Source organism: Poecilia reticulata, linkage group LG5 (genome assembly GCF_000633615.1).
Source record: "Poecilia reticulata strain Guanapo linkage group LG5, Guppy_female_1.0+MT, whole genome shotgun sequence".
Lineage (NCBI taxonomy): Eukaryota > Metazoa > Chordata > Actinopteri > Cyprinodontiformes > Poeciliidae > Poecilia > Poecilia reticulata.
Genome location: NC_024335.1, coordinates 30,620,728 through 30,647,311, shown reverse-complemented (window position 1 = coordinate 30,647,311; position 26,584 = coordinate 30,620,728). Strand labels below are relative to the sequence as shown.

The 26,584-nt window shown below is 39.0% G+C and overlaps 2 protein-coding genes across 6 annotated transcripts in view; one reads left to right on the top strand and one right to left on the bottom strand.

Moving 5' to 3' along the window:
* LOC103465528 (caM kinase-like vesicle-associated protein) overlaps window positions 1-2,749 on the top strand; it is a 49,248-nt gene extending 46,499 nt beyond the window's left edge. Inside the window, exons 9-11 of the mRNA XM_008410474.2 lie at window positions 60-138; window positions 498-585; window positions 1,522-2,749. Of these exons, the coding sequence (XP_008408696.1) occupies window positions 60-138; window positions 498-585; window positions 1,522-1,830 (476 nt within the window). The 3' untranslated portion in view covers window positions 1,831-2,749. The remainder of the gene's footprint in view (window positions 1-59; window positions 139-497; window positions 586-1,521) is intronic.
* Window positions 2,750-13,476: 10,727 nt separating this feature from the next.
* The window catches only part of mitfa (melanocyte inducing transcription factor a), a 23,761-nt gene continuing 10,653 nt past the window's right edge, over window positions 13,477-26,584 (bottom strand). For 3 of the 5 annotated variants that reach the window (XM_017304608.1, XM_008410472.2, XM_008410470.2), the window contains 8 exons: window positions 19,356-19,556; window positions 19,180-19,275; window positions 18,497-18,605; window positions 17,968-18,051; window positions 17,720-17,776; window positions 17,512-17,587; window positions 15,531-15,678; window positions 13,477-14,903 (listed from right to left, as the gene is read on the bottom strand). In XM_017304608.1, the coding sequence (XP_017160097.1) occupies window positions 14,493-14,903; window positions 15,531-15,678; window positions 17,512-17,587; window positions 17,720-17,776; window positions 17,968-18,051; window positions 18,497-18,605; window positions 19,180-19,275; window positions 19,356-19,556 (1,182 nt within the window). In that variant the 3' untranslated portion in view covers window positions 13,477-14,492. Of the gene's footprint in view, window positions 14,904-15,530; window positions 15,679-17,511; window positions 17,588-17,719; window positions 17,777-17,967; window positions 18,076-18,496; window positions 18,606-19,179; window positions 19,276-19,355; window positions 19,557-20,056; window positions 20,342-26,584 lie in introns of those variants that run through there. The other 2 variants (XM_008410473.2, XM_008410471.2) reach the window with 2 other exon arrangements.

Sequence of the window (26,584 nt, the reverse complement as noted above, 5' to 3'; positions counted from 1 at the left end):
TCAGGAAATAAAACCCTTTTTCTTGCTGCGTTTCCTTCCTTGTGCCTTCTCTCTGACAGCTAAGAACCTGGTTGCTCGTTTGATGGAGGTGGATCAAGACCAGAGGCTGACGGCCCAGGAGGCCATAAACCATGAATGGTAGGCGGAGGACTTTTTGATAAATGGTGCAGATCAAATCAGAGTGCTGGGAACTGAGTGTGCTAAACATGATTAAAAAACGTCTCAGGGGGTTTTAAACAAACAAAAAAAAATTTAAATAAAAAGGAAGATAAATTATCCTGAACAATTTGGACAGATTGTCGCTTGGTCTGCTTAGTTGTACTGGAGAGGCATTTCCAACCACCTTTACTCTTTAGTAATATCACAATCTTCTAGGACTGCACCGAAAGAAAATGACTAAAATGTCCCTCATGTTTCTGAAAGAGTATTAGCAATCTGCAACTTATTTTTGGTGTGAGCGTAACTGATCGTTTCATATCCTCCTCTTTCCTCTGCAGGATCTCCGGTGGCGCGGCTTCAGATAAGAACATCAAGGAAAACGTGTGTGCACAGATAGAAAAGAACTTTGCCAGAGCTAAATGGAAGGTGAGCCCTTTTGTTCTCTTCCTCCACAAGCTGAAGGCATTTCAGGTCTCACTTCTCGTTGCTGTGAATTTAAAGAAAAAGATTCTAACGGCGCCTTGTCGTAGCTTCCGTACCACCGCTTTAAAGTTTCCACGTTTTGTCACATTGCAGCCACAAATTACAGTGATACTGGAGTTTTATTTGAACGAGCAAAACAAAGTGGCAAGAAAAGGTACAGAAGATGATCAGGACCACTGAAGGAGGAAAAAAAAATCATACTTTTTTCACTTAAATTTTTGACATTTTTTTCAGAAGATGAAAGTCAGAATTCTGAGAAAAAGTCAGAATACATATATTTTTTATTTGGCCCTAATTTTCTTCCATAAAAAGGATAGGACATATTTTACAAAAAAAATCAGCAGTGCTCATTTGTCTTGAGCTCCATTTACTCTAAACCTACCCAAAGAACGCAGCTCTCTTCAGAGGACATGGCCGTCCTTAACTGGAGCGGCACAGAGAGCTAAGAGGTTCCTGGTGACTCTGGAGGACCTGCATATCCACATGTTGTTTGTTGCTATGGTTTCTCTGTTTTCTTTTCTCTTTCTGCAGGTTCAGAGTCAGACTAATAAGGTGTTGACTTGTGTTCTCTTCTTTTTCTCCTCTATGCATGTCTCATTTCCCTTAAAGCCTTTCCTGGCCTTTCTCTCTTTCTTTTCCATCTCCATGTCTGTTACACTTGACATAAACTCCAAGCAATTTCAAACAAAGTTTCATGTATGTATATTAAGTGTATATGTATATCGTGGCAAAAGCCATCATGCTCTGTTTGCGAAAGTAAATCTGTTGGGCCTGACTTTGACACTCTGAGTGCCACAATGCTGAACAGGAAACGTTTAAGGGAAAAACGTGTCCTTCTTTTGTGTGTGTGTGTTAAAATTCCCATTCTTCCTCTTATAGAAAGCTGTGCGAGTCACCACCATCATGAAGAGACTAAGAGCGCCTGAGCAGAGCGACTCGAAGCCCGCCGTCCCCGCAGCAGCTGCTGACCCCACGGCTCCCCAGGCCTCCGCCAATCCCTCAGCGCCTCCGTCTGCGGCTGGGCCCGATGGCGCTCCTGACGTCGCCGGAGAGGAGAAGAGCCAGCAGGCGGCGGGGGCCCCAGCCGAGGAGCCGCAGCCGCAGGCGGCCGAGCCCACGTCACGCTGCAACGGCGAAGCTTCCGCTGCGCTTCACACGGCGGGCAAGGCAACGGATGAGCAGGGTTAAAGCCCTGCCCACACCGCCCCCCCCACGGTACCCTCCCGGTGCGAACTCTCCTCCTGCACACTGTACATTAGCTGCTAGCATGGTGACACTGACTCTGCTTCTTCCTCACTTGCAGCATTAGCATCATCTCATGAAGGCTGTGTGCTGCCTTCCCTGAGCGCTGCCTTTCTGTTTTTTCTAACCCGCATAGCTCTTTCTTGTTAAATAATCAAATCTGTCTCAAACTTGAGCTTTGGAGTCAAACGGGTTCAACTGTCAAGCCATTGGCTCACACCTAAAGCCTGCCATTACAAACCGTATTGAGTGTAAATAAATGAGTGACATTGTACTAAAACTGATTTTGATTAGCGCTTAATAAGCCAACAAGGGGGAAATTGCAGAAATGGTCCCCTGTAGGCCACCGTACTAATCAACAACACACATGGAGGAAGGTACTGCGCCTGGAAAAACATTCATACCCTCGAACCGTTCCAGGTCCTCATCATCACAAACTGCAGTGGATTTTATTTGATAAATGAGAGTGAAATAATGCATTACTAAGTGATTATGGCTTTCAAAATATCTACATTGAAAATCTGCTAAAGCTCAGTCAGACTGACTAGAGAGCATCTGTCAACATTCAGTTCAGCTGATTCTTAATTGAATTCAGGTTTGTACTTTGACTAGACCATTCAAGCACATGGATATACTTTGTTCTGAACTACTCTCTCGTAAGTCTGACTATGTTGAGGGTCTTTTTTTCTGCTGAAACTTGAATTTGGCTGCAGTTTTAAACCTTGTGTAGCCTAAACTTTCTATTGATGATGTAATCTTCTCCATAAAATCCCATACAAAATCCCAACTGAATGAGTTTGTGTTTGTATGGAGCTATATTGGGGCCATAAAGTTGGTTTAAAAATATATAATAATAATAATTGAAATTGATAGATAAAAATATTGAATCTGAAAAGTAGTTTTGAACTTTTTTGTCAGTTCCAAAATATTTTTTTTCATGTTCAAAACTTTGTTTTCAGTTTTCAAATCAATTTTTCTCAAGTTGGGGGAAAAATAGATCAATCAAACTTAATGGTCACAGTTTAACTCCATATGTTTCCAATCGGAGAAAATGATCAAAGGGTGTGAATATTTCTTCATGGCATAATGTGTGTTTTCCTTCCACATGAGAAATGCTTGTACCTGTCTATTCCTTCAGTGTCTTCACTTCCTGTTATTGTCCACTGAGCACCGGAAGCTCAGACTGGCAGCTGGGAGTTCTTTAACCCGGTTCTGTTCCTTTGAACGAGGCAGCTTCACACGTAAGCACACAGACGCCATGTTTCCTTTGCTCCCTTGCTCAGGAAAGAATCTCCTGGCTGTTAAATGTAAAGAGCCTGTACATAGAGACCTTTGTAGAAGTAGCTAAGAACAGCATGCATCGTTTCCCACTTCGTAGAGAGAGCTATGTTGTCGCCGTCTATCCGAACGCCGCGAAAGCTTGATCCATAGAGCGCGCTGTGGCACATTACCGCCCCCATGCGGTCACAGCAGGACCAGCACGGTTCCTAATGCATAGCAGTTCTTATGCATCGAAATGATCGGTAGCTGTTTGTTTTCCTGAACTCGCCACATCCCGACGCCTTCAATAAGCCGATGTCAGCCGTTTTTCTTCTGTCAGATGTCCGCTTGCCTCGTTGCTTTTACTTGATCCTGACATTTGTGCTCTGATGCTGTATAAAAAAAAGCCGCACATGTCTTAATATTTGGCTGAAACTGTAAAATAATTTCTAAAAAAGAAGGAAAAAAAAAAAAAATGTGAGGGAAGGGTTTTTTTTTCATTTAGGTTTTTCTTTTTATTTGTTTCGCTTTATTATCATTTTTGTTTTATCTACAGTGCCCTCCCACTTATGGTAGTCCTGGTAAAGGTGTGCAAAAAGCCTTAATTAAAAATACATAATTAGCATTGCCGCAGCATTTCACAGACTTTCTGCAGTTCCAACCGGATGGTTTGGAGCATTTTTCATATTTCAAAGGTCGGCACAGACGGAGAGAAATCTTCCTTCAGTATGATCTCTTCTCAGCTCACCCGACAGTGATGTGAGGTGAACTGTGAAGACTTTATGTGTGTTGAACCATTTCTGGGTTGACCAGGCCACATTTTAACACTTTGTCCTGCTGAACATGACCCACCTTTATGTATCTAGTGGAAGATACTGGATTTATATTTAACATTTTGCTGATAAAAATGCCTGTCTAATTCTCTAACAGTGATCTTGGGATATTTTTGTCCACCTCTCTGACCACCAATGAGTGAGACACTTGTGCTTTTGTTAAAAACATTGTGTAAAAAAAATATATATATATATATACACACATTTTCTCTCTCTCTCTGTTTTCTTTTTGTTTCTTTCAATTTTATTTACTTAGTTTATTTTCTAATTCTTTCTTTGTTTTAATAAGAGAGAAGTTCAATAATTGTAGAAAATGTAATTTTCTATTTTTTTCTTTCCATTTAATTAATTTGTTTTCTAATGTTTTTTTATTTTGTATGTTGGTTATATGAATTTTTTCCTAATTTTATTTATTTCCCAATTGTTTTTTAAAATTAATTTTAGTAACATTTATTTTTCTATTGTTTTTGTTTCGATGTATTTATTTTCTAACATTTTTCTTTTTAATTTAATTTGTTTATTTTCCAATATTTTTTCATTTAGTTTTTATTATTCATTTATTTTCAAATGGGTTTATATATATATATATATATATATATATATATATATATATTTGCCCATGTGATATTTTATCTTTACAATGGGTACTTATTAACTTGTGAGGGACACTGTGTGTTTAGTTTATTTCAACATATTTTCAGTTTATTCTTGATGAACAGTAATAAGAACCATGTTTTCCTGTCACTAGTCCAGTCAAGCATTAATAATACAGAGCAACAGGTCCAGATCTCTATGATCACACCACAAAGAGAATAAAAAAGGAGCAATATCTGACTGGCTGCAGAAACTGTGATTCTTTGTGTCCTTTTCGATCCAGTCCATGTAACCTTTAGCAGAAGTCTGTGGTCCTCCCCGACTGTCAGCAGCGTCACCGACACACACAGCCTCCAGCATAAGGTTGATGTCAGATAAATGTGCGACCGTCCGTGTGTGTGTGTGTGTAGGTGGCTGTGTGGGTGGCCTGTTCTGACACTCACTGAAAATGTTTTTTCCCCCCATCGGCCACAGAAAGAGAGCAGCATGTCAGTACGATGATCAGATTTCTTCATTTATATCCAATAGGTGATGACACACACACACACACACACACACACACATGTTTGCGTGGCTATCTTTGTGGGGACTTTCCATTGACTTCCATTCATTTCTACAGCCTAAACCTTATCCTTATCCTAACCAAAACTCAATTCACACCTTAGTCCTAAATCTGACCTCTGACCCAAAAAAAGCTTCGGTCCCCACAAGGAGCAGTATGTCCCCACAACGTAGTATGTGTCGGAAAACTGGTCCCCACAAGGTATCAGAAACAAACGCACGCACGTACACAGTCACTTTGATTGTTAAAAGTGTACATACATCTGAATTTTGATGAAAATGTACATTTTGAATTAAACAGGCTACTGTTCTTATTAGCTTTATAAGATAGATACACAAGTTACGGTTTATTTAACATCTTTTTTTATTATATTGAATCTGATTGGTCAATATGTCACCGTGTATTTTGTTATGCTAACAGTTCCTTGCAAACATATTCAAACCCCATGAACTTTTTCACTTTTTCTCACATCAAACTAGAATCTTTATTGTGCTTTATTAGACATTGAGAGAATTGTTTTTTTGTTTGTTTGTTTTTTTTGTGGTTTGCTGTCCTCAAAATACCTAATAAGCTTCACTCAAACTTAATGGATTTTCTAAGAACTGTAACTGCAGTACATACATGTCACAAAAATTATGCCATGACTGTATGTTATGAGACAGACAGTCTTTGAAAAAGAAAAAAAATCAAGCGTCTCACCAGTCAAAAACAATCAATCAGAGTCCTGAGGAAGGTCTTAGCGCTGTCAATCAAATTTGTGTACATGCTAATAGCTGCTAAACAACATAGTGTTGCAGGAAAAGTGTTTAATCATCATCAGTGACCAGACACATCACTCCATGTTTGCTGTGACCTCTACACGGCCTTTGACGAATGTGACTGACCACAATAAAACCAGGAACAAATCTCCTTGAGAGGCGTTTTGACAGGAACATTATTGGAAAGCATCGATTCCACACTTTGTGAATGTGTAAATAACTTCATTTTTTTATCTTATTGGCTGAAACCAAAAACGAAAACGTGTGAATACCCAATTATGCCCGGTATCATCTGTTTGGTTACTCCAAAACAGCTCAGATTTACTCTGAATTCAAACACAAATGTGACCATTTTAATATCTCTGAAGCTGCTTTTTAAAGTAGAGGATGGGTTATTTATGACTTAGCAGTAAAACGAAAATCACTGTATTCTTAGAAATGTAAGTATTTTTATGTTGGTCGGGTTTTTTTCTGCTTCTGCTCTGGTGACTTGTTTTTGGTTTCCCTGTGGCGCGTCACAAATTTCAAATGGGACTATTTGTCTCTTTCTTCTTTCCACACTTAAAGTGTAACTTTAAGTCTTCTCAACCTCCCACCTGAGCTGTGGACCTGTGCAGCTCCTCCAAAGTCACCAAGGAGCCTATCGGCTGCTTCTCTGGTTTTAACCCTGGAAGATCCAGATGTAGGAAAACATAAAAGAACCTTGAAAATGGTTTTGTAGGAGTACGCTAGAGATGACAATATGTTTTCTGAAAGTTTTTTGCTTTTGTAAGGTTTTATGAAACATTGTAGGGTTCAATCTCTAGGCTTAGGAGGAAGAAAAGAGAAGAAAAGTAAACATTTGTTGTTATTTTCTTTTTTTGTGTGCTTTTTTTATTAAAATAAATAGATGATGTAATATCACAACAGTGGACCTTTCTGGGTTAAACATCTCCACAGGTTTCTCTCAGCTAACAACAAGCCTCAGAGGTGTTCAAAGAACATTTTATTACAACTTCACAACTATTACACACTTTATGTCGGTCTGACTCATAAAAACCCAACAATTTACAATCTTAAGGCTGAAATGTGACAAAATCTGAATAAGTTCCCACGATGGAGGGGGGAAGTAGTGAATATATTTGCCAGGTAAATAATCCCTTAGAGCCTGAATTAGAGAAATATTAGAGAAATATTTCATTGGTTAATGGTCGAATGTGTTTGATGTTAAATAAACACTGTTACACTCTGAAGCACTGCTTTTCCCCCCCGACACGTTTCTCTCTGTGTCTGTGTTCATGCTCCAACAGATGTTACTGGTCATGTGGTGTTTCTGCCAGGAACCAGCAGTCGCCCTCCGCTCCCCTCCTGCTTTTTTTTTTGTAAAGCTCTGTAATGTACTCCTTGACTGACTTGATGACTTTAACAGTAATAAAAATCGATTCCGTCTCTTTGTTTGGGTCCTGTCGTTTCTCCACTTCATACAGTGCCTGTTTTTAAACCAATTAGGATTATTTCTGGAGAAAAGTGGGGAACTGCTGCCTCCCTCCAGCCAGGAGGGGAGCATCTGTGTCGCCTCGCTCAATTAGCGTAGACTCAGCAGCCGTGATTGTGGGGCGCGAAGTCCCAGCAGGGCTGTTCGGTGACACTTTTCCAGGATACTTGAATCAGAATAAGACCGCAGAGCCTGGAACCTTTGTAGGACTCCTTTGTGGAGATTTCCCCCGTTTCCTGGCCATTGTGCAAAGCTATGCAGCCACCCAAACTGTTAGCGTAGCTTCAGGGGAGCTGAACTCTGTGTCATGATGGCTTCATGTTCAGGTTGGAGGAGGGTCACTTCTTCTGTTTCTATCCAGCCATCAGAAATTAAAGTAACATAGCGTATGAGGGGCATTGTAGTTAGAGACTAAAGCAGTACATTTCTGCCAAAACAACGCGGACATTTTTTTTTTTAGATTAATCTTGTTAGTTTGGTTTCAAGAGTTGAAAGTTTTCAACAAACAAAAATATATGACATAATGAGTCATATATATATTCTCTGTTTTATACTATACCACCAAATTTTTTTTTTTTTTTTACTTCTGCAGGAAATTTGAATTTTTGACTCTAAAATAAATCTAAATTTTTGAGTAATTTTTACTAATTAGTTTACATACTAAAATACATGACAGAAAATGACATTGTAGTGACATTGAAAATGAACAAAAAGCACATAACTGAGACGTTTTTGACCATTTTCAATATAGTATACTCAGTATACTCATATGTATTGAGCAAAACTAATAGTATGATGTTAAAAAGGACACAGGATAGCATGACAATGAAAATGAGTAAATATGACACATAGTATATAGTGTGAAGTAAAAATGTGTATGATTATACAATGACTGGGTCATTTTTGCTATTTCTTTCGTCATTCTATACTATGACAATATAATATTTGTAAAAAAAAAATACAAGCAGAGACCCTGGATACATATTTACATTAGAAGTCAGTCATACCGACACGTCTGACTCAAAAAGAGAAGAGAGTGAACCTCCACTCAGAAGAGGAGCGATACTGCCCTCTGCTGGACAGGAATGTCACCTAAACGGACTTGTTTAAGTCAGCAACGTGTTTGCTGCATCTCTGCGCCAAAGACCGGTACAGTTAACAATTTCACAAATACTAAAGGCTTACAGAGTAGCTACAACTTACGGATTATTATTAAATGTAACAATGGTGTAAAAATACTGCTCCGCCACTGCCAGGAATAATGTATAACGACAATAAATCCTCTTGAGTTAGTGAAATCTAAAAATGTACTAAAGCACATGAATACCACAGACAGCAAGACGAGGCAGGCATGTAAGGACAAGCAAAGAGTAGAGAACCAACCTGAAAGCAGCAGCAGCCAAAGTTCGCATAGAAGGAAATGACAAGTGTCCTGGTGGGTTGATGAATAATCCCAAGATTGACTGAGGTTGTTCATTTGTATCCCTTGGATGAAACACTGAACCCACAATTTGCCCCCGGTGGCAGTTTAACACTTAAGGTAATGTACTCTTGTACACTGCAAATTGTATAGATACGATATATAGATATAGATGACATATCTAAGATATAAGAAGACTACAGAGATTCAAAAGTACCTGTGCTCGTTCATCATTCAGATGAAGTTTTTACAGAATGGCAGAAAACATGAATCTCCATCTGCAAAGTTGATGAAACTTGTGGCTTCGCCTGAAAATCAGGGTCCATCATCTGCCGTATGAACTGGAAACCCTTGCAAAGACGTGTGGTAAGCCTAAAAATGAACTTAACTTTCTTCAGTAGTGCCAGAGTAAGAATGCTTCAGATTAGAAAATGACAACAATGAAGACGATAACGATCTCATACTTAACCCCCAGTCCTCACTGTTGCATAATCACTCTAATTTTTACTCAGTAATTACTGACTTTGTCTTTATTTTCTCTTTCTCGGTCAGACGGTGTTTTCTAAATTACTGACAAGCTAATAAAAAAAAATCATGAAAACCAAAACATAAATTTAGGAAACAACTAGAATACAGCAGCCTCCATTAGCTCTGTCATCAGGTGAACTTCTTCACTGACTGATCATTAAAACATCCTCTGGGTGTGAAGTTGGCGCCACCTGCTGTTTACTTCCATGAATGACCTCATACACTGTTCATCAATTATTTATTTTAGGAAAAATATTATGAAACTTCTATATCAAACTCTTGATTTATTTTTATTTTTATCCATCTTTTAATGTTTTCCCTGTTTTTAGAAATAAGTAACCGCTTGTGAAGTGTAACGGAAATGATTTATACACGTGGTGTCGTGAATAAAAACAGAAATGTGAGCATGAATTTGTATTTAGCACTTCTGAGTCAACACTTCAAAGTGTTGACCTTTCAGGAAAGACCTTCTATGACCTTTATACAGAGGCTGTTTGTTTCCCCGTATTTCTTTTTGCTAAGTAGCTCAGTCACATCAGCAACATCAGGTCTCACATTGTGGCGCAGATTTATTAGCTTTTGGTCTTTGGACTTTGATCAACACATGATCTGAACCAGTGGCAGTTGTGGCCTGTTATGGTACATTATTGACATTTGTCAAATAACAATCAGTGCAAAGTGACAAATCTCTGCTATGGCGCTGCTTCTCTTTATGAATGCTAAAGCTAGTTAGCATAGTCACAGATGACAACAGATAAACAGCTTTTCTGTAACTACGAGTTGTTTCTCCGCCGTTAGCACACACTGAACTGTCAATCAACACGAGGGTGATTGGCAGCTCTAAGACCCGCCTCCTGGCTCTGATTGGCTGTTCTTGGTCGGAGCGGGGCTTTTCTTCAGACGGCAGTACTCGCTCATTAGGGAGGTGGAGGAGGAGATGGAGTTTTTCACACATCATCTGTCTCATTTTACACTGTCACAACATGGAGACAGTTTTATTATGTAGACAGCACATTTTTCATAAAAGTCACAAACTGCAGCTTTACGTTACTAACAGAAAAACTGGATTTACAGTGAACGGGGTGGTGGTGTGTGTAGGTGGGCGTACAAATGCAACGCACACCTTTTTAGATCTTTATTTGTAAGAGATTTTGACCCATTTTGAATCTCGTCCCTCTACTTCATTATTCACAAAGCTTGTGTCGACAAAATGTGGACAAATTCAAAGGGGTATGAATTATTTTGCACTCCAGGTCAAAGTAGCACTTTGTAAGACCTTTCTAAATTGATTTATTTATTCTATTTTTTTGCTTATGACCTCACTGTATGCCAAAACACGTACAGTAACAGTTTCTGAATCTTTTAAGCTTCAGTCGCACAGTTTCTCATCCCAGCTGCTGGTTGGGTTAAACATGTCAGGTGGGCTTTAGGGTGGAGAAATGACGAGGATTTGGTAGAACATCGTCATTTATTTGACGTTTTCCTGCTGCTTTTGATGAGCTCCTGCTCTGAACGCTGCACGTGCGCCGGGATCAAAGGCGTGAAAAGTCAAGAGTTCTGCTGCGTCGTGGCCACACCGGACATAAACAGGAAGTAGGTAACAGCTGTGATGCAAACGAGTCAACGTCACTGAAAAAAAAAAAGAAATAGGCTTTTCCAGTATCTTTATGTCAAAAGTCGTCGCTATAGTTTAGATTTATGTAAGATTTTACGATGAGCAGATGGAAGAATTTGCTTCGACTCTTTGTACAAAACCAAATCAGGTCTATTATGGTATTATGGTATGATATTCACACCATAATAGACCTGGCTTGTAGATGCTTTATCAGATTCACCAATAATGGCCTACCCAGACCTTGGAAAACCATTTGTGTTACAGGTGGACGCCTCAGAGGAAGGTCTTGGGGCTGTCCTGTATCAAAGGCAGGAGGGAGCATTAAGAGTAATAGGTTATGGTTCAGGTACACTCACTCCAACTGAGAAAAACTACAAACTTCACTCAGGGAAGCTTGAATTTTTAGCTCTGAAGTGGGCCAATTTTGAGATTACCTCTTCCATGCCCCACACTTTACAGTGTACAGTGATAACAATCCCTTGACATATGTGATGAGAAGTGCTAAACTGAATGCGGTAGGACATCGCCGGGTCTCAGAATTAGCTGATTTCCGTTTTACTCTGAAGTACAGGCCTGGTAAAGTCAACCGAGATGCTGATTTTCTATCTTGCAAACCTGCAGAAATGGACAAAATAATGCCAGCATGTACAGAGGAATGTAAAGCTGATGACATAACAGCACTATAGCAAGGACTCAGAGCCGATCACAGTGGTGATACTGACTGGATTTCAGCTGTTACATGCAGTGTAGATGTACTGTCACAACTAACTGTTCCATGTACAACTCCAGTTGAGCCAATAGCAGTGAAGGACATTCAAATTGCTCAACAAGAAGATCAAGTGACAACGAGTAATCAGATTAAAGCAGAAAAATGAGAGACTTAAATACAGGGATAAAGTGAAAGAGCCAACTGAAGTAAAACGACTTCTGAGAGAATGGCCTCATCTTTACCTGGAAAAAGATGGAGTTTTACGACGAAAGACAAAAACTAGAAATCCACTTATAGGTCCTGCTAAGCTCAAGACATTGATTTATGAGCAACTCCATGAAGCAATGGGTCATTTAGGAGCGGACAGAATGATCTCATTGGCTAGAGAGAGGTTCTTTTGGCCAAAAATGCACCTTTTGAACTAATCTCGATTGATTATCTGCATCTAGAGAGAAGTAAAGGTGGAGTAGAGTATATTCTTATAATAGTAGATAATTTTACTAAGTTTGCGCAGGCTTATGCAACATCTAACAAGTCTGGAAAGACAGCTGCAACCCAAATCTTTGACGACTTTATTCTGCGATTCGGATACCCCGCTCGAATTCATCACGATCAGGGAAGGGAATTCGAGAATGAGTTGTTCAGAAAGTTGCAGAGTTGCAGTTTGATACAACATTCAAGGACAACACCTTACCATCCCCAGTCTAACCCAGCTGAACGTTTTAACAGAACTTTATTAACCATGCTCAGAACACTGGAAGAGACACAGAAACCTAACTGGAAAGACTATTTGAACAAAGTAGTACATGCATGCAACTCAACAGTGCATGAATCAACTGGCTTTTCACCTTTTTTTCCTGTTATTTTGAAAAGAACCAATCCTACCTAATGACCTATTGTTTCCAAAAGAGCAAAAGCAGTCACAGTCTCATCAAGACTATGCAGACAAATTGCAAAGGTCAATGCTGGAAGCTTACAGCATTGCACAAGAAAACGTGAGAAAAGCAAGTAAAAGAGGACAAAAGTACTACAACAGAAAAGTCTGGAGTTCAGAACTTCAACCTGGAGACCATGTTCTTGTCCAAAACCTATCTGAAAGAGGAGGACTTGGAAAGAAGTTCCAGGTCCTTACTGGGAAAACAAAACGCATGTTATAAAAGAAAGAAGAGGGCATGACAGTCCAGTTTATGTGGTGACACCATTGGATGGTGAAGGGAGGGAAAGAATCCTTCATAGGAATGTCTTACTACCCTGTCCTTGTCTTATTGATGGACAAGACACTAAAGAACCAAAAGAAAAACACAACCAAAAGAGACAAGTAAACAGACAAACACGCCAAGTTCTGTTTGAACCAAGTTCATGAGGACTCTGACAGCCGTAGTGAGGATGAGTATTCTGTGTGGATTGCCCATCAAAGCCAGACTACCAGCCTCAATCCACATGCCCCAGTCTTTCAGTCCAGATCAAGTCAACTTGCAGAAGAAACACAAACTAGGAGACTTGTATGAAGGCAAAACCAGTTTCAGGATGAGAATGATTCTGCTGGCGTCAGTAATCAAGTGGACAAGAGACGTGAGGAAGAAGACATGCAGAACCAAGACACAAGTCAGAATCCGGACATGGATCCTAAAGATCAAGCACTTGAACTTGAAATGACTGTGGAAGACATCAACTCTTCTTCAGAAGGTGATAAGGAGGCAGGACAGGAGCGACATTCCTCAAGAACACGTCAACCAAAATCCATCTTTACATATGATGAGTTAGGGAAACCTAGTTTCATATCTTGGAAGAAATAGGAATAGTATTTTGAACCATATGTAGTTCCAGTTATAGTTACGGTTAATTGAAAATGTTTTATTATCCATTTGGTACAAAATATTCAGTTACAAGTAAGAGTCATTTTGCAGAAATGTATTTCTAGTGACTAAAACCACACTTGTAAGTTATTGATGCATTTACAGAAGGAAGTGAGTGTTTTATAAGATAACACAAAAGTAGTCTGTAAGAGGTCGTACTACATTCAAAGCATGTTTAATGTGGATACATTTAATAAGGTGAAATGGTAGATTTAGCCATATGTGACTCAATGGACTTGGGAGGCCTACCAATGTACTGATTATTTAAGTTAATACACTGAAACAGGAATATAAGTAAAAGTACTTATGCTGTATACATGCATTTGTAGTCATTTGATGTGTCGTATTGGTTATTGTTTTTGAAGAGCAACGTGTAACTAAATGGTACCTGGATGAGTTCAATGTTGGAAGCTAGTAGTAAGGATACATTCTTTAAGTTTTAAAGTGTAAAATGTTTGGAAAACATTTCATTATTTTAGTAGGGGAGGGTGTAGAGCCCTGAAAACATGTTACGAACGTGATATTGTTTAATTGAACACATTGGGCAAGCATTTATTTGATTTAGTATTTAGTTAGAACAATTCAATTGGTTTATGGCTCAATATGTGTTCAAACTATTTTGTCATGATACCCCTTTAAGAATGTCGCAATGCATGATGGGAGTTGAAAGTTCATGACCTGTGATTATTACGGAAAAAAAGAGAAAATTACACACGCTGTATGCTCGAACCGTGGATTTTGTTTAATAAAGTTGCACAAAAGCTAATTTGAGTTTCTTTTAAGTTCTTTTTAAGGGTGCAACATATGTCAGGTGTTTGTCAAGTATTTCTGAAAAGTTCATGAAAAAACAGAGAGAGAAGATCTAAAGAGTCTTGGCTCAAAGTAATAATTAAACAGCAATAATTGAAAAACTTTTTTTTTTTCTTTAAAAAATCTCCTTAGAAAAGAAAACGATCTCTGAGTTCCTTCGCCCGCTCAGCCGCTGGTCGTGGCGTGGGGCTAACATCCATGGTCTTTCTCCTCCATGCTGGAGCTGGAGCTGGAGCTGTGGCGGCCGCTGACGGGGTTTGAAACGTCAGGCGACATGGAGGACAGCAGCGGGTCGCTGGGGGAAACCGGTCCCAGGCTGTTGTCCCTGACCAGCTCCTTCATTTTACACGTCCTGGAGCTCCCGTAGTGGGCCGAGTCACCGGCGTCGGCGGGCATGTGGTCGAAGGTGATGGTGCCGTTGTTGAGGTCCAGCGTGGTCGGAGGGGACATGTCCGGGGTGCAGTTGTGCTGGTAGAGCTCGGACGGACAGTCCCCGAGGACGGGCTCCTGCTTGATGGCCCGCGCCATCAGCTCGGATGTGCAGAGCGACGGGGACGGCACGACGGTCAGGCCGTGAGCCCGGGCCTGGATCTCCAGCTCCTGGACGAACACGAAGCAGAGAGTTAATCGCCTGCATGAAATACCAGATCAACAAACAACATGACAAAAAAAGTTTTTTTTAAATTTTATCCTTTAATGTTTGTTTTTTTTTAAATTAGCATACTGAGTTGAGCTAAAAAATGGACTTTGAACTGCAGAGTGGTATTTAAGTGTATCATATTATTTAAAAAAAATATTAAGAGACCACTTCAAATTATCAGTTTTTCTGATTTTACATTTTATAGGTAAATGTTTGAGTAAAATGAACATTGTTCTTTTATTCTATGAACTACTGATAGCATGTCTCTGAAATTCCAAGCAAAAGTTGAATATTTATTAGTAGAAAATGAGAAATGGTCAAAATAACAGAAAAGACGCACTGCCTTCAGACCTCAAATAATGCAAAGGAAACGAGTTCATATTCATTTAGAAACAACAAAATTAATGTTTGAACTCTGGACGAGTTCAGAAATCAATATTTGATGGAACAACCAGGAGGTTTTAAGTGGGTTCATGATCTTTTATGCACAAAATGATAGTTTTTCAAAATGGTTGTTTTTTTCTTTTTCTGCCCTCGATGGAGCGTAAAGTTGTGGTCAGCTTGTTGCGGACGCAGCTGCTGCCCACCTGTATCCTCAGCATCAGGTGGCGGTTGGCGTGCTCCAGCTTCCTCTGCCTGCAGTCCAGCTCCTTGGCCCTCTCCTGCTCCCGCTGCAGCTTCCTGATGTAATCCACGGAGGCCTTCAGAATGGTGCCCTTATTCCAGCGCATGTCTCTGGGGGAACACAAAGATCTGCAGTGAGGGCCAGCTGACCAGAACAACGCGGGATTCTTCACGGATCATCTGGGTCAATGAGTCATACACTTTTAAGAGAACACATGGAAGAGGCAGAGCGCTGTGGAGCAGATAAATGTCAAGGCACGCGTGTTCAGAAGAAGAGACGCTTCCACTGAGGTGATGCTACGTTTCTAAAACAGGTTTGTCAAAAAAATATGTTTTCATTCTCAGAAAGAAATAACCTTAAAAATTCAACCACTTAATAATCTGTCAAAATGAGAAATAAATAATTTACTCCGGTTAATAAATAAAATAATAAAACTAATAAAACTAAAAAAATTAATAAAACTAATTTTTAAAATTTCATCTCAGTTATTTGTAATAATCCAGTGTCTCACTAACAGTACAGCAACAAAGTTTAACTTCACAAGCAAAACACGACACAAAATAGTAGCAGGGAAAATAATATTAAGTAAAATAATAAATAAAAAATAAAAAAAATGTTGATCTAAAATGTGTGGCTTGCATGTACAATAAAAAAACGAAATTTATTCCATCCAGAAAAGTTTCCTAAAAATACATTCGTATTACATTACTATTTTATATATTTTCCATGTATAAAATATTCTATAATTCAAAATGTTTTTTTAAACCTAATAATTTGTAGTAACAAAAATATTTATACATTGTCTTTGGAGTTTTTTCTCTTTTTTAATTTTTTTATTTAATTATTTATTTTGTTGCCATTTTTAAGTACAACCACAAACTGTAACTGTTTTTCACATGAATTTTACCTGACAGCTCAACACGGAATATTACAGAATTTTGATGAGTAGGTAAAAATTTACATGGGATTAAAAAAAAGTTGTTTTTTTTTTACAAACAAAAAAATAAAAAAACACAAAGAAAGAGAAACAATAGCAATCTGAAAAGTGTGGCCTTCATGTGTTTTCAGCTCCACAGTCGACCTTAAACTTCCTTTGGTTGCCATGACAGCTGCGTCTCTTTCTAGAGCAGGGGTGGGCAACTCCAGGCCTAGAGGGCCGGTCTCCTGCAACTTTTAGATGTGTCTCAACTTCAACACACCTGAGTCAAATAATGAGGTCGTTGGCAGGACTCTGGAGAAATTGACTGCACTTAGGAGGTGATTCAGCTGTTAGATTCAAGTGTGTTGGACCAGGGAGACATCTAAGAGTTGCAGGACACCGGCCCTCGAGGACCAGGATTGCCCACATCTGTTCTAGAGTTCACTTATCAACAGACTATTTATTTTTTTGCCCTTTCTTCTTTCTAAAAACCTCAAACCGCATGAGAAGTGTCAGCACAGAGGAATTTGAAGAGTTTTCCAACAGATCAAATGGGTTTAGGTCTGAAATTTGACAGAATTTCACTCCAAAACATGAACATCCCTTAAGCCAAACCGTCCCACTGCAGCGCTGGCTGCATGTTTTCAGCCTCTGACCCTCCAGGACAGACAGAAAACAGGAAGTTCAGTTTTGGTCACAGCAGCTCCTCCCACCTATTTGCTGCTTTTGTGAAAACCAGCTGCTAATTAACAAGCTTTTTGACCAAACTCATGTTTTTTTTTGCTGTTTAAAACTTTTTCACATTTTCTTTTCTCGTTGACAAGCAACAAGATCATTCCCACTGGAACTGGTTGCAATGGATTTTACTAGAGGGCATCAGAGGGAAAGTGCATGCCACACTTTTCAGGTTTTGATTTGTTAAAAGCTTGTTTTTTTTTGTTTGCTTTTTTAAAATGTGGTCTGTCACATAAAATCACCAGTTCAACAAAAGTGAACAGAATAAATGCTGCAGTTTGATACTTACGGGTCATTCGACTTGGGTATTAAGGTTCCCAGCTCTTTGATGCGATCGTTGATGTTGAACCTCCGTCTTCGCTCGACTAGAAATCATCCCAACGGAGGAGCAGAAAGAGGAATCAGTGTTTTCTTCCACTATATTTCCTTTCTGTACAACATGAATAAAAACATAAACACACAGAAATCTCATTTTCACTTTATTATGACCGACTCACTCAGGTTGTGATTGTCCTTCTTTTGTCTCTCTTTAGCCAGAGCGCGAACTTCAGCCTCTGTGGAGCAACAGGAGAACAAACGGTTTGAACTGGGTTCGTTCGCTCGCTCACTTTGAAACACTTGTAAAAGTAGCACCAATTTAGCTTCACGTTTATCTGCGTTTTTTTTTTTTTTTGTAAATGCAACATTTTTTTGGTTTAGTCGTACACAGAACACATTGTCCGACGGCAAAGCGTTTCCTTCTTACCTACTGGAAAGCCGTCTGACCTCTGATAGCTTTCAAACTGGCCACAGGATCCAGACTTGTCCAGAACTTGCTTCATGCCGGGAGCTGGAGTGATTATTTGGCAAAGCACTGACTTAATAGTATCTTGTGCACTTCCAAATTGCACACAATACTCACACGAGCCTGTCCAGAAACATTTTCATATAGTGCAGGGGTCACCAACTCCAGTCCTCGAGGGCTACCGTCCTGCAACTTTTAGATGTGTCTCTGCTCAAACACACCTGGATCAAATAAACTGCTCATTTCCAGCCTATTGCAGAGAGGAATGAATGCTGGTGAGGAAATTCAGACATTTTGGAGCAGAGGTGAATCTAAAAGTTGCAGGATGGTAGCCCTTGAGGACTGGAGTTGGCTTCATGGCTCATTTCTAACTGTTCTTCCCATGGTGAGAGAAAACAATCAGGAGTATTTGCAGTAGCATTTATTTCTTTCAAAGTCTGTTTAAAGCGCGGTATGAATACAATTTGTATCTGGATCCTCATTTATTTACCTGTGAATTCCCTTTTGATGTTGGGTGCGCATGCGTTGCCGACGGCGATGCCCGGCAGGGGAAGCCCTGGGTTGTTGTACACGTCCATCAAACTACCAGACACTGGCAGCTGGATGGGGAAACAGGAGTCAGTGTTTTGTTCAAGGAAGAAATAAAAAAAGAAGTAAGGAGGCGTTTTAGAGCCATTGGAGACAGAAAACAAAAAGAAAATTTGCATCCAAAAAAATCTCAGAAATGTTCAACAAACAAAAAATGGAAGATTTTGAGTTTCAAAAGTGGAAGATTTTAGACTAAGAATGTGAAAAATGGAAAATGAATTAATCCATCACAAAATTCCTGATTTTCTAGCAGATTTTTGAGTTTTGAAAGTCAGAATATTTCCTAAAAATGGAAAATTTGGAAAATATGAGACTTTTCAAACTCTGAACATTTCTAGAAAAACTTACAAAATTTCTGAACTTCAAAAGTGAAAAATGTTTGACTTGAATTTTACAAAAAAAAAAAAGAAAAAAAAAAAGGAAATTTGTGACTTTTAAAACTCATTTTAAAACTCATAAAAATTTCCAGGTTTCTTCTAAAACATTGTCTGAGTGATTTGGCAGAAATGAAATGTACTCTATCAATATGCAGTCGTAAAAAACAAAACAAAAACAACCAATAAGGCAAAACAAGGTGCAGAGAACCTGGTTGTTGATTTGCAGAGCGGGGTCCATCATTCCCAGGACGTCCTCGTTGTAACTCGACTCCAGGCTGATGATGTCGTCGATGACGTCGTCCATCTGTGTGAGAGAGAACAACCTTGGTAAAAACCTCCCGCGTTGCATCAGGGTGTCTGATACGACCCGTGAAACGCTCCTACTTCTTTTTCGCAGTTGGTGCCCAGGGTGAGCAGGGCCATGGGACTGTTGGGGGCGCTGCCGGCGGCCCCGGGCGGCATGCTGTGCTCGGGCGGCTGGCTGCCGGCTTTCCCGCCCAGACTGGAGGACAGGTACTGCCTCACCTGCTGCCTCTGAGCCGGCTGGATGTGGTACTTGTTCGGACTTTCCAGGTGGGACTGCACCTGTGAGAGAAAACCCCCCCAAATCAGAACATTTTTCTACTTGATGCTCCAGCTTTTGTCCAGATTAAGACAATTTATTAATCAAATCTTATGAATGTGAAAGGATTTATAGAGGTTTCAATAGAAGTTTCCAGCTTTAAAATTCCCAGTCATTCCAGTTTTAGTTTTTAGATCCATTGAAAGGAAACTCCTGACCACGTTTCAGACAACATATCATGTTTTATTACCCTTAAAGATAATCACAACTCTATATGTTAATTCTATTTTCATAACCTTAAGTGGAAAGGCAGCAAAAACATCACAGCTCAGCCTTTAGGTGAAATCACATGACCACAAAATGCTTCCCCATTATGCTTTAATGTAAACTTCCGTTAGCATTAAATGCTACAAATCACGTTGATTTGTTTTTATTTTAAATTTTTTTATATCTTAAAATATCTCCACGTAGCTTAAAAATGTAATTAGTCATAAAAAAATGCAGAACTAGAAGACTATCTCACCTGATAGTGGCTGTATTCAAGCATCTCCAGCATTTTGTGATCGTAAATTAGAACAGTGAGAACAGAAAAAGGTTTTAATCCCGTCACGCTGAACGTCTGTCAGGCTCTGGCCGGCCCAAATCTGACGGCCGCCGACATTGGCGCAGCTTTATTTATCGTGGGAAGAAGCCTCATTAGCTATGCACGTCAAGAAACAAGAGGAAGACATCAAGACTCGTCCTCCCACCTCGGCGTTGTTCCGGATTAAACTTTGAATTTATGTCTTTATAGAGGTCTTTTGACGTCACGGTCTCCAGCACACAAAGAAGCCTTTCTGTCGATTGGCCTGTGGTCTGCAAACTAAAGTTTGCTTAAGGCCAACTAACATTTAATCTTTAGTTCTGCTCATTTGGTATAAAACATCGTTTGTTCTGAGTGCCAGAAACACAATTGACACCACTGTTCTCCCGACAAACAACCCTGATAAAAGCTGAAATGTATTCAGCGTTTACAGAAAAAAAGAAAGCCTGTTTGCTTTTATTTTTTTGGACTTTTAGAGGTTAAACATGTGGAGCTACCAACTGGTCCAGATGCAAAGTGAAGTGGATGAAGCTGCGTTAGCTTGTCATTCACATTCATGGGTGTCACCAGGAACGTTTCCCAAATTACAGCCTTTCAAAAGCAAGAGTCCAACCAGATTTGGATTTTTTATTTTTTTTAGTTTGATGCTTTACGTTACAAAAACAATCAGGAAAAAGAAAAGTTTTCTTTATCCATTTATCCCAGTTTGAAGTTTGTAAATGAACATAAAGCTCTTGAGTCCCAGAATAAAAGTGAGAGCTAAAAAGCTCTGAAAATCCAATATGGCCGCCTTACATAAAAAAACAAAAAACTTTACTTTCAAGGTAACGACCTTGAAAGTAAACAGCTTCTTTTCACTTCTGATACCTAAATAGACCAGTCACATTGTTAACTTTGACTTTATATACTCTCTGCTCCAGTGTTTAAAGGTACAAAACATTAAATAATAGTCAGAAACAGATCAGCTTTCAGCTCCAACAAACACCAAAAAGACATGTTAACCAGTCAATTATACAAAGAGGACAGATGCAGGTGTAAATCTTCCATCATGCTAAATGCTTTTCATCACTCGGACAAGCATTCAGCAGCAAACCTCAGAGATTCATTCCTCTACTAAAACGCCTCAGCTGTGGGGAGAGAAAAATGGAGACATGGTCGCAAAGCCACAACTTACGGAAAATTATCTTGAGACATGATTCTATCATCCAGTTCAGTGTTAGGTAGAGAAATTAATTTCTCAGTGCCAGAGTGATCCAAAACATTTCCCCAGTGGAGGAAAAGGCTGAAACACACACAATGGGTCACTATTAATGATGAATTTTCTCCCCTGAAGACTTTATTTTAAAATAACTGAAGCAGTGTGAAGTTATCTTAACGGAGGCAAAAAAAACAACAAAAAAAGCAACAAAAAAAACAGCCTAGCCTGTGAATAAGTCTTTTAAAGGCTGGAAGAGACATTCAAGAAGTGACAGAAAAAGTTTATTACCATACCAACGATTTTCATCTTGAAGAATTTTTTGAGTTGTTCGCTAGAAATTCAAAATGTCTGTTTGTTTCTATTAGAAATTGTTGATTTTATTTATTTTCTAAAACTAAAATGGAAAGGTTGTTGACTTGTTTTCTCTCTTTCTCTCTATTTCTCTCTTCTTTCCTTTTAAACCTTTCCCCGCCTTTCTCCCTTTTGCTTCTCCTTTCTTTTTCGTCTCTGTCGCGCACAAAAATCCCCACACGAAACCAAGCAGACGTTTTCCTGTGGGCTTCAACGTTAAATCCTGTTGTTACATTTAAGTGCAACAGAGGACGGTAGACCCAGTCAATAGGCTTCAGGGCCAGTTTGGTTTGGATAGTTTTTTTTTTAGTTTTTTTATTTTATTCTTCTTGCTTTAATAAATGAAATCATGATTTGAAAACTTGTCTTTGTCTGATCATCTTAAACACGTTGGTTTGATGAACAGCTGAACCAGAAAAGTCCAAAAGGAGACCAATTTCATATCTGTTCTAGAATAAAGATTTTTTTTGTTTGTTTTGTTTCTTTTGTTAAACAAACTTGGAAAGAATAACACTTTGATTTGGAACTGATCAGTTTCTACAGTTCTGGTTAAAAGTTTCAATGTTTATTTTTTGTTATTTTCATCTGTTAAATTTTGACTTCAAAATAATAATTTAAAAAACATTGGTGACACAATATTGCTGTTATTTTTAAACAAACCTTTCTAAGTAATCCATCCTTGGGCATATTGGATGTTATTAAAATGTTTGGTCATCCTTTATTTGAAGGGGTTTGCAAAAGACTGACATGACGCTGTCATGAACATGAAGGAGTCTTTATGAATGTTTAGGACTGCTGTCATTAAGTGCTATTGGGGAAATAATGACACTTTAATTGCAAAGTTGACAGTTTTAGTGGACTTTTTATGTGAGTTTTCCTGCAACTTTGCATTAAAAGTGTCATTATTTACCCAATGAGACTTATTGACATCAGTCATAAACATTCATAAAGACTCCTTCATGTTTACAACAGGTATTGTTTATGACAGTGTCATGTCAGTTTTATCACACCCCATCAAATGAAGTGTTACCAAATGGTTTTCATTTCTGTACACTTCAGCTGCCAGTTAATTTGGTTCTAATCCATTTGTTAAAACTGATATGAATCTGCCCAGAAATACAGTGGTTGAATCAAACAGAATGGACATTGTGTACCGAGAGATTGTTTTATGCTTCTTTATTCATGATTGTGGAAAAAAAAAAAAAAAAAAGTCCAGCATTTTGAAGTTTATCGCATTTAGTCAAGGCATTTAGAAACAGTGTCCTCACGTGTCACTAAGTGTTACTAATTATCCAGTTAATGATGCAAATGGGCGCCGCAGATCTTGTGTGACACGCTGAGAACAGAAAGTTTTCTTCCTGTTTGTGTACGGTTGGAAACTCTCTAATTGCAGAGGTGAACACAAATACAGCGGGTGGGGGGGGAAAGTGGCCGCTGGCTGAACACAGCTCGATATGATAAAAAATCTAAAAAAGCATTCTTTGTAAACTCATAGTAGAGTGTTTCTTTGTTTCCACTTCGCAGTCTGCCCTTTTCCTTCAGCCAAACCTTTGGGTTTAAAGGGAACTATTAACAAGAGCTGCATTGCATCGAACCCTTGAGCGAGCCCGGCTTCTTGCTTTTATTCATAGGCTCTTTGTGAGACGGGTTTATTACCTTCTCAGGGAAAGCACATGGGTCTGTGTTCTAGACTTGTGCCTTTAGGACCAACAACATTTCGAGAGATAGTCGTCACTCTTTGACCCCTGAAATGAAACGGATCCATTCACATCGGCTCCTCTACGCACTCCAGCTTTTCCGATTCCCCTGGCAACCGGCCACTCTTCGGGGCATTTCATCAAAAGAAGACATTTAGCACTGACTGTTTGCTAAAATGTTAAAATACTACAATGGGGGAGCTTTTCAAACTGTTCTGAATCCCACCAATGATGGGTTGGTCACAGTAAGCTGGTGATGAATACTGGTTTGTGGTGGTCAGTGGCTAGTTTAAAGACAAACCGGTTAAAACCTGATAAGTCAGGAAGATTTTGGGGCAAAAGCTATTAAATATGATGGAGCTGTTTTTAGTCACGTCTCCTGGTGGAGGATTACCACCCAAAAGGAAAAAAAAGACTTTAGATGGCTGTTTCAAGGAGTCTGTAACTAAAAGCATAAGACCTGTTGCACAACACATTGAGATACTTACAGCTCCGGATTATTATTATTAGCCGTAAGCCAGAGAGCAAACAGAAATGACAAACTGATCCATCGTGGACGCTTGTTTTATTTTCATAGTACAAAACTTCACATCTCCAAATTGTTCTAAATATTGGCGTAACGATACGACCAACTCATGATTTCATGTTTAAACAAACGGCAAAGGTTCACAATTCTCAAATTAGTGTTTTAAATAATTGTAGCCAGCGTATATTTTTCCATATATGTTGCGATTTTAGTGTTTGACAATTTCTAATGTGGTTCATATGGTGATACAAGCAGAAAAAAAAGTACCTTTGAGTGGTTTCATAAGAAAACACCTAAAAAGATATTCATGATTGAGTCTGACTTAGCAGGATACTTTTCATCCGGGCCAATCAGCTAAAAGAAGGAGGAGTTGTGAACGATAATGTTGAGTTTCTGAGTTATTTTGGAATTGTAGTCTGCCTGTTAGACGAAGGTCCAGACAAGGGGTTGGTTTTTACCCGGCAAGCTAACTTTAAGTGTACATTGTCTCTTGCCCAATGGCTGCTGGAAACACCAGCTCCCTATCAGTCTGCAAGAATAAGCTAGAGTAGACAATGACTGGATGGACATGGAGCAAAACTGCTTTAATTATCTGTTTTAGGGCTTCCTTGGACATGTTAGGATATGTATATGGGCTACACAACATGCTCATTAAATTTTTTGCACAAAATCATTCTTTGATAATGAGATTTTAATATGCTTAGTTCTGACTCTTTTGAGCTCCTTTCAGAATGAGCAGTTTTAGGGCGTCCTGTTACTTTAAATCTAAATAAGATGCTGCTGGCCACGCCCACCAAACCCCCCAACTCAACATTTACACTTGTGTGTGAAAATGGCTGCAAACAGTTTTAACAATTATACAACCGTAAATCTTTGAAAAGCAGAAGTGTAGCCTCCTGAACAACCAACAAGAAGAACATAACCACCTGGGTTGCTAGGTAATAGGCAGTGCCTGCTGATTTGTGATGTTATATTCCAGAAGTTTTTGGAAACGGCTTATTTTCGACGCCAAAAGACTTCTCGCCCAAAAATTTCTGGGAGGTTCTTTTAAGCTCTTTAGCTGCTTTTAGAAGCAGTAGAAACCCAAATGTACAAAATTGTGTAAAATATGAATCCTGCATAATACACCCCAATGTGAAAATGACTGTGAACAGAAACTCACTGGTATCACCATACATCTTTGACTAGAGTTTCTAAAAACTGCATTTTGCCCAACAGTTCCACTTTAAGGTTAGGGTCATGGCTAATGCTCAGGGTTAGCTTTGGGCTAATGCTAAACCCAAATGTATTGACAGATAGAACTGAAAGGGAGCTCTGTCTGAAAATGATGTCTGAAAATGTAGCCTTCAGCCAAATACTTTTCAACATAGCACAAAAAAGGAACTCAATGAACATTAATTAAGAGTTTTTCTTTCTTTCTGCCAAAATTTTCTAATGAACAATACTACACATAATTAACAAATATTATTGTAAAACAGACAAGAGTTTGGCTTTTGAAGGAAATACATTGTCATTTTTTTCCCTTTTTCTCTTCCTCAGTCCAGCTTTTTTACATTTTCCTGCTTTGATCCAGTTTTATTGGAATCTAAACGCCCAAATCCACGGTCCATGTGTGATTTCCAAACTGTAACCACAGTATTTTCTGTTTTTACATCTCTTCTTACATGCGATCTTGTATTCTTCGATGATCAAATAGTGGAGTAATTAACTAAATAAAGGTCAAATTGTTCAAGTCTGTGGATAGACTCAAAGACTGTTCTTTTACCAGGAATTCATACCAGAAAAAGTGAAAAAAAGAGACAAAAATATTAACTATATACCCTGCGGCAATTTTTCTCACAATGAAAAGACCTTGGTCAGAGTGAAAATCGCTTCCACAGCCAGACTGCTTGTCTACTACATACAGAGTCCTACAGATCAGTCAGACCTGTGGAACGTTTCTAGATTTAGTGATTTTACAATCAAAAGGGTTTTATGTATTATTGGGATTTTATGTAATTGAACAACGTGGAGAATAGCTAGAAAGTAGCAGGAAAATGCTAAATGTTTTCTCAGAATTTTTGAGAAATATTAACTCAACTTTCACTGTCGTGACAGTGTTGCATAAGACAGAAAAAAGTCCTCTGTTTTCTCCCTGTGGTTCTACAGCCATCCGCAGAAAAACTCAACAAACTCAACGTTTTGACCTTCGATAGTCACCAGCATGACCTCAAGAACAGAGATATAAAAACTCTACTGGATAGATGTGTGATAATGCAGCAACTTTTTTTTGTATGTTTAATATATAATTATTTTTTTGTCACATCTACGACAGAATAATTCGCTTCTCCCGTTCAGGTTCCACATGACATCACCGCTATCAGACAGTCCCAAAAACGTGAAAATGAGCTCTTCATGGAGAAACATGGGAAATGTTTTTTTTAGGGGTTTTTTTGTCTTATCCCCCCCTCTCGCTACGTTTACAAAACTCCTCTGACACGTCTCAAAACAGAAGCGCATTCAAAATTAAAATCTGCAGAACACAATGTGTCCATTTTTCACAGTTAGTGGCCGGAAAAAATCGACATCGGGGGAAATTATGAACAGTGCGGACCGTGAACTGCTCCAGCGTAGCTTCCTCTGCTTTGCAAATGGAAGTTTGAAAATCCATATAAAACATGTGACTGAAGAGCAAATGTTTATTTTCCACATCATTA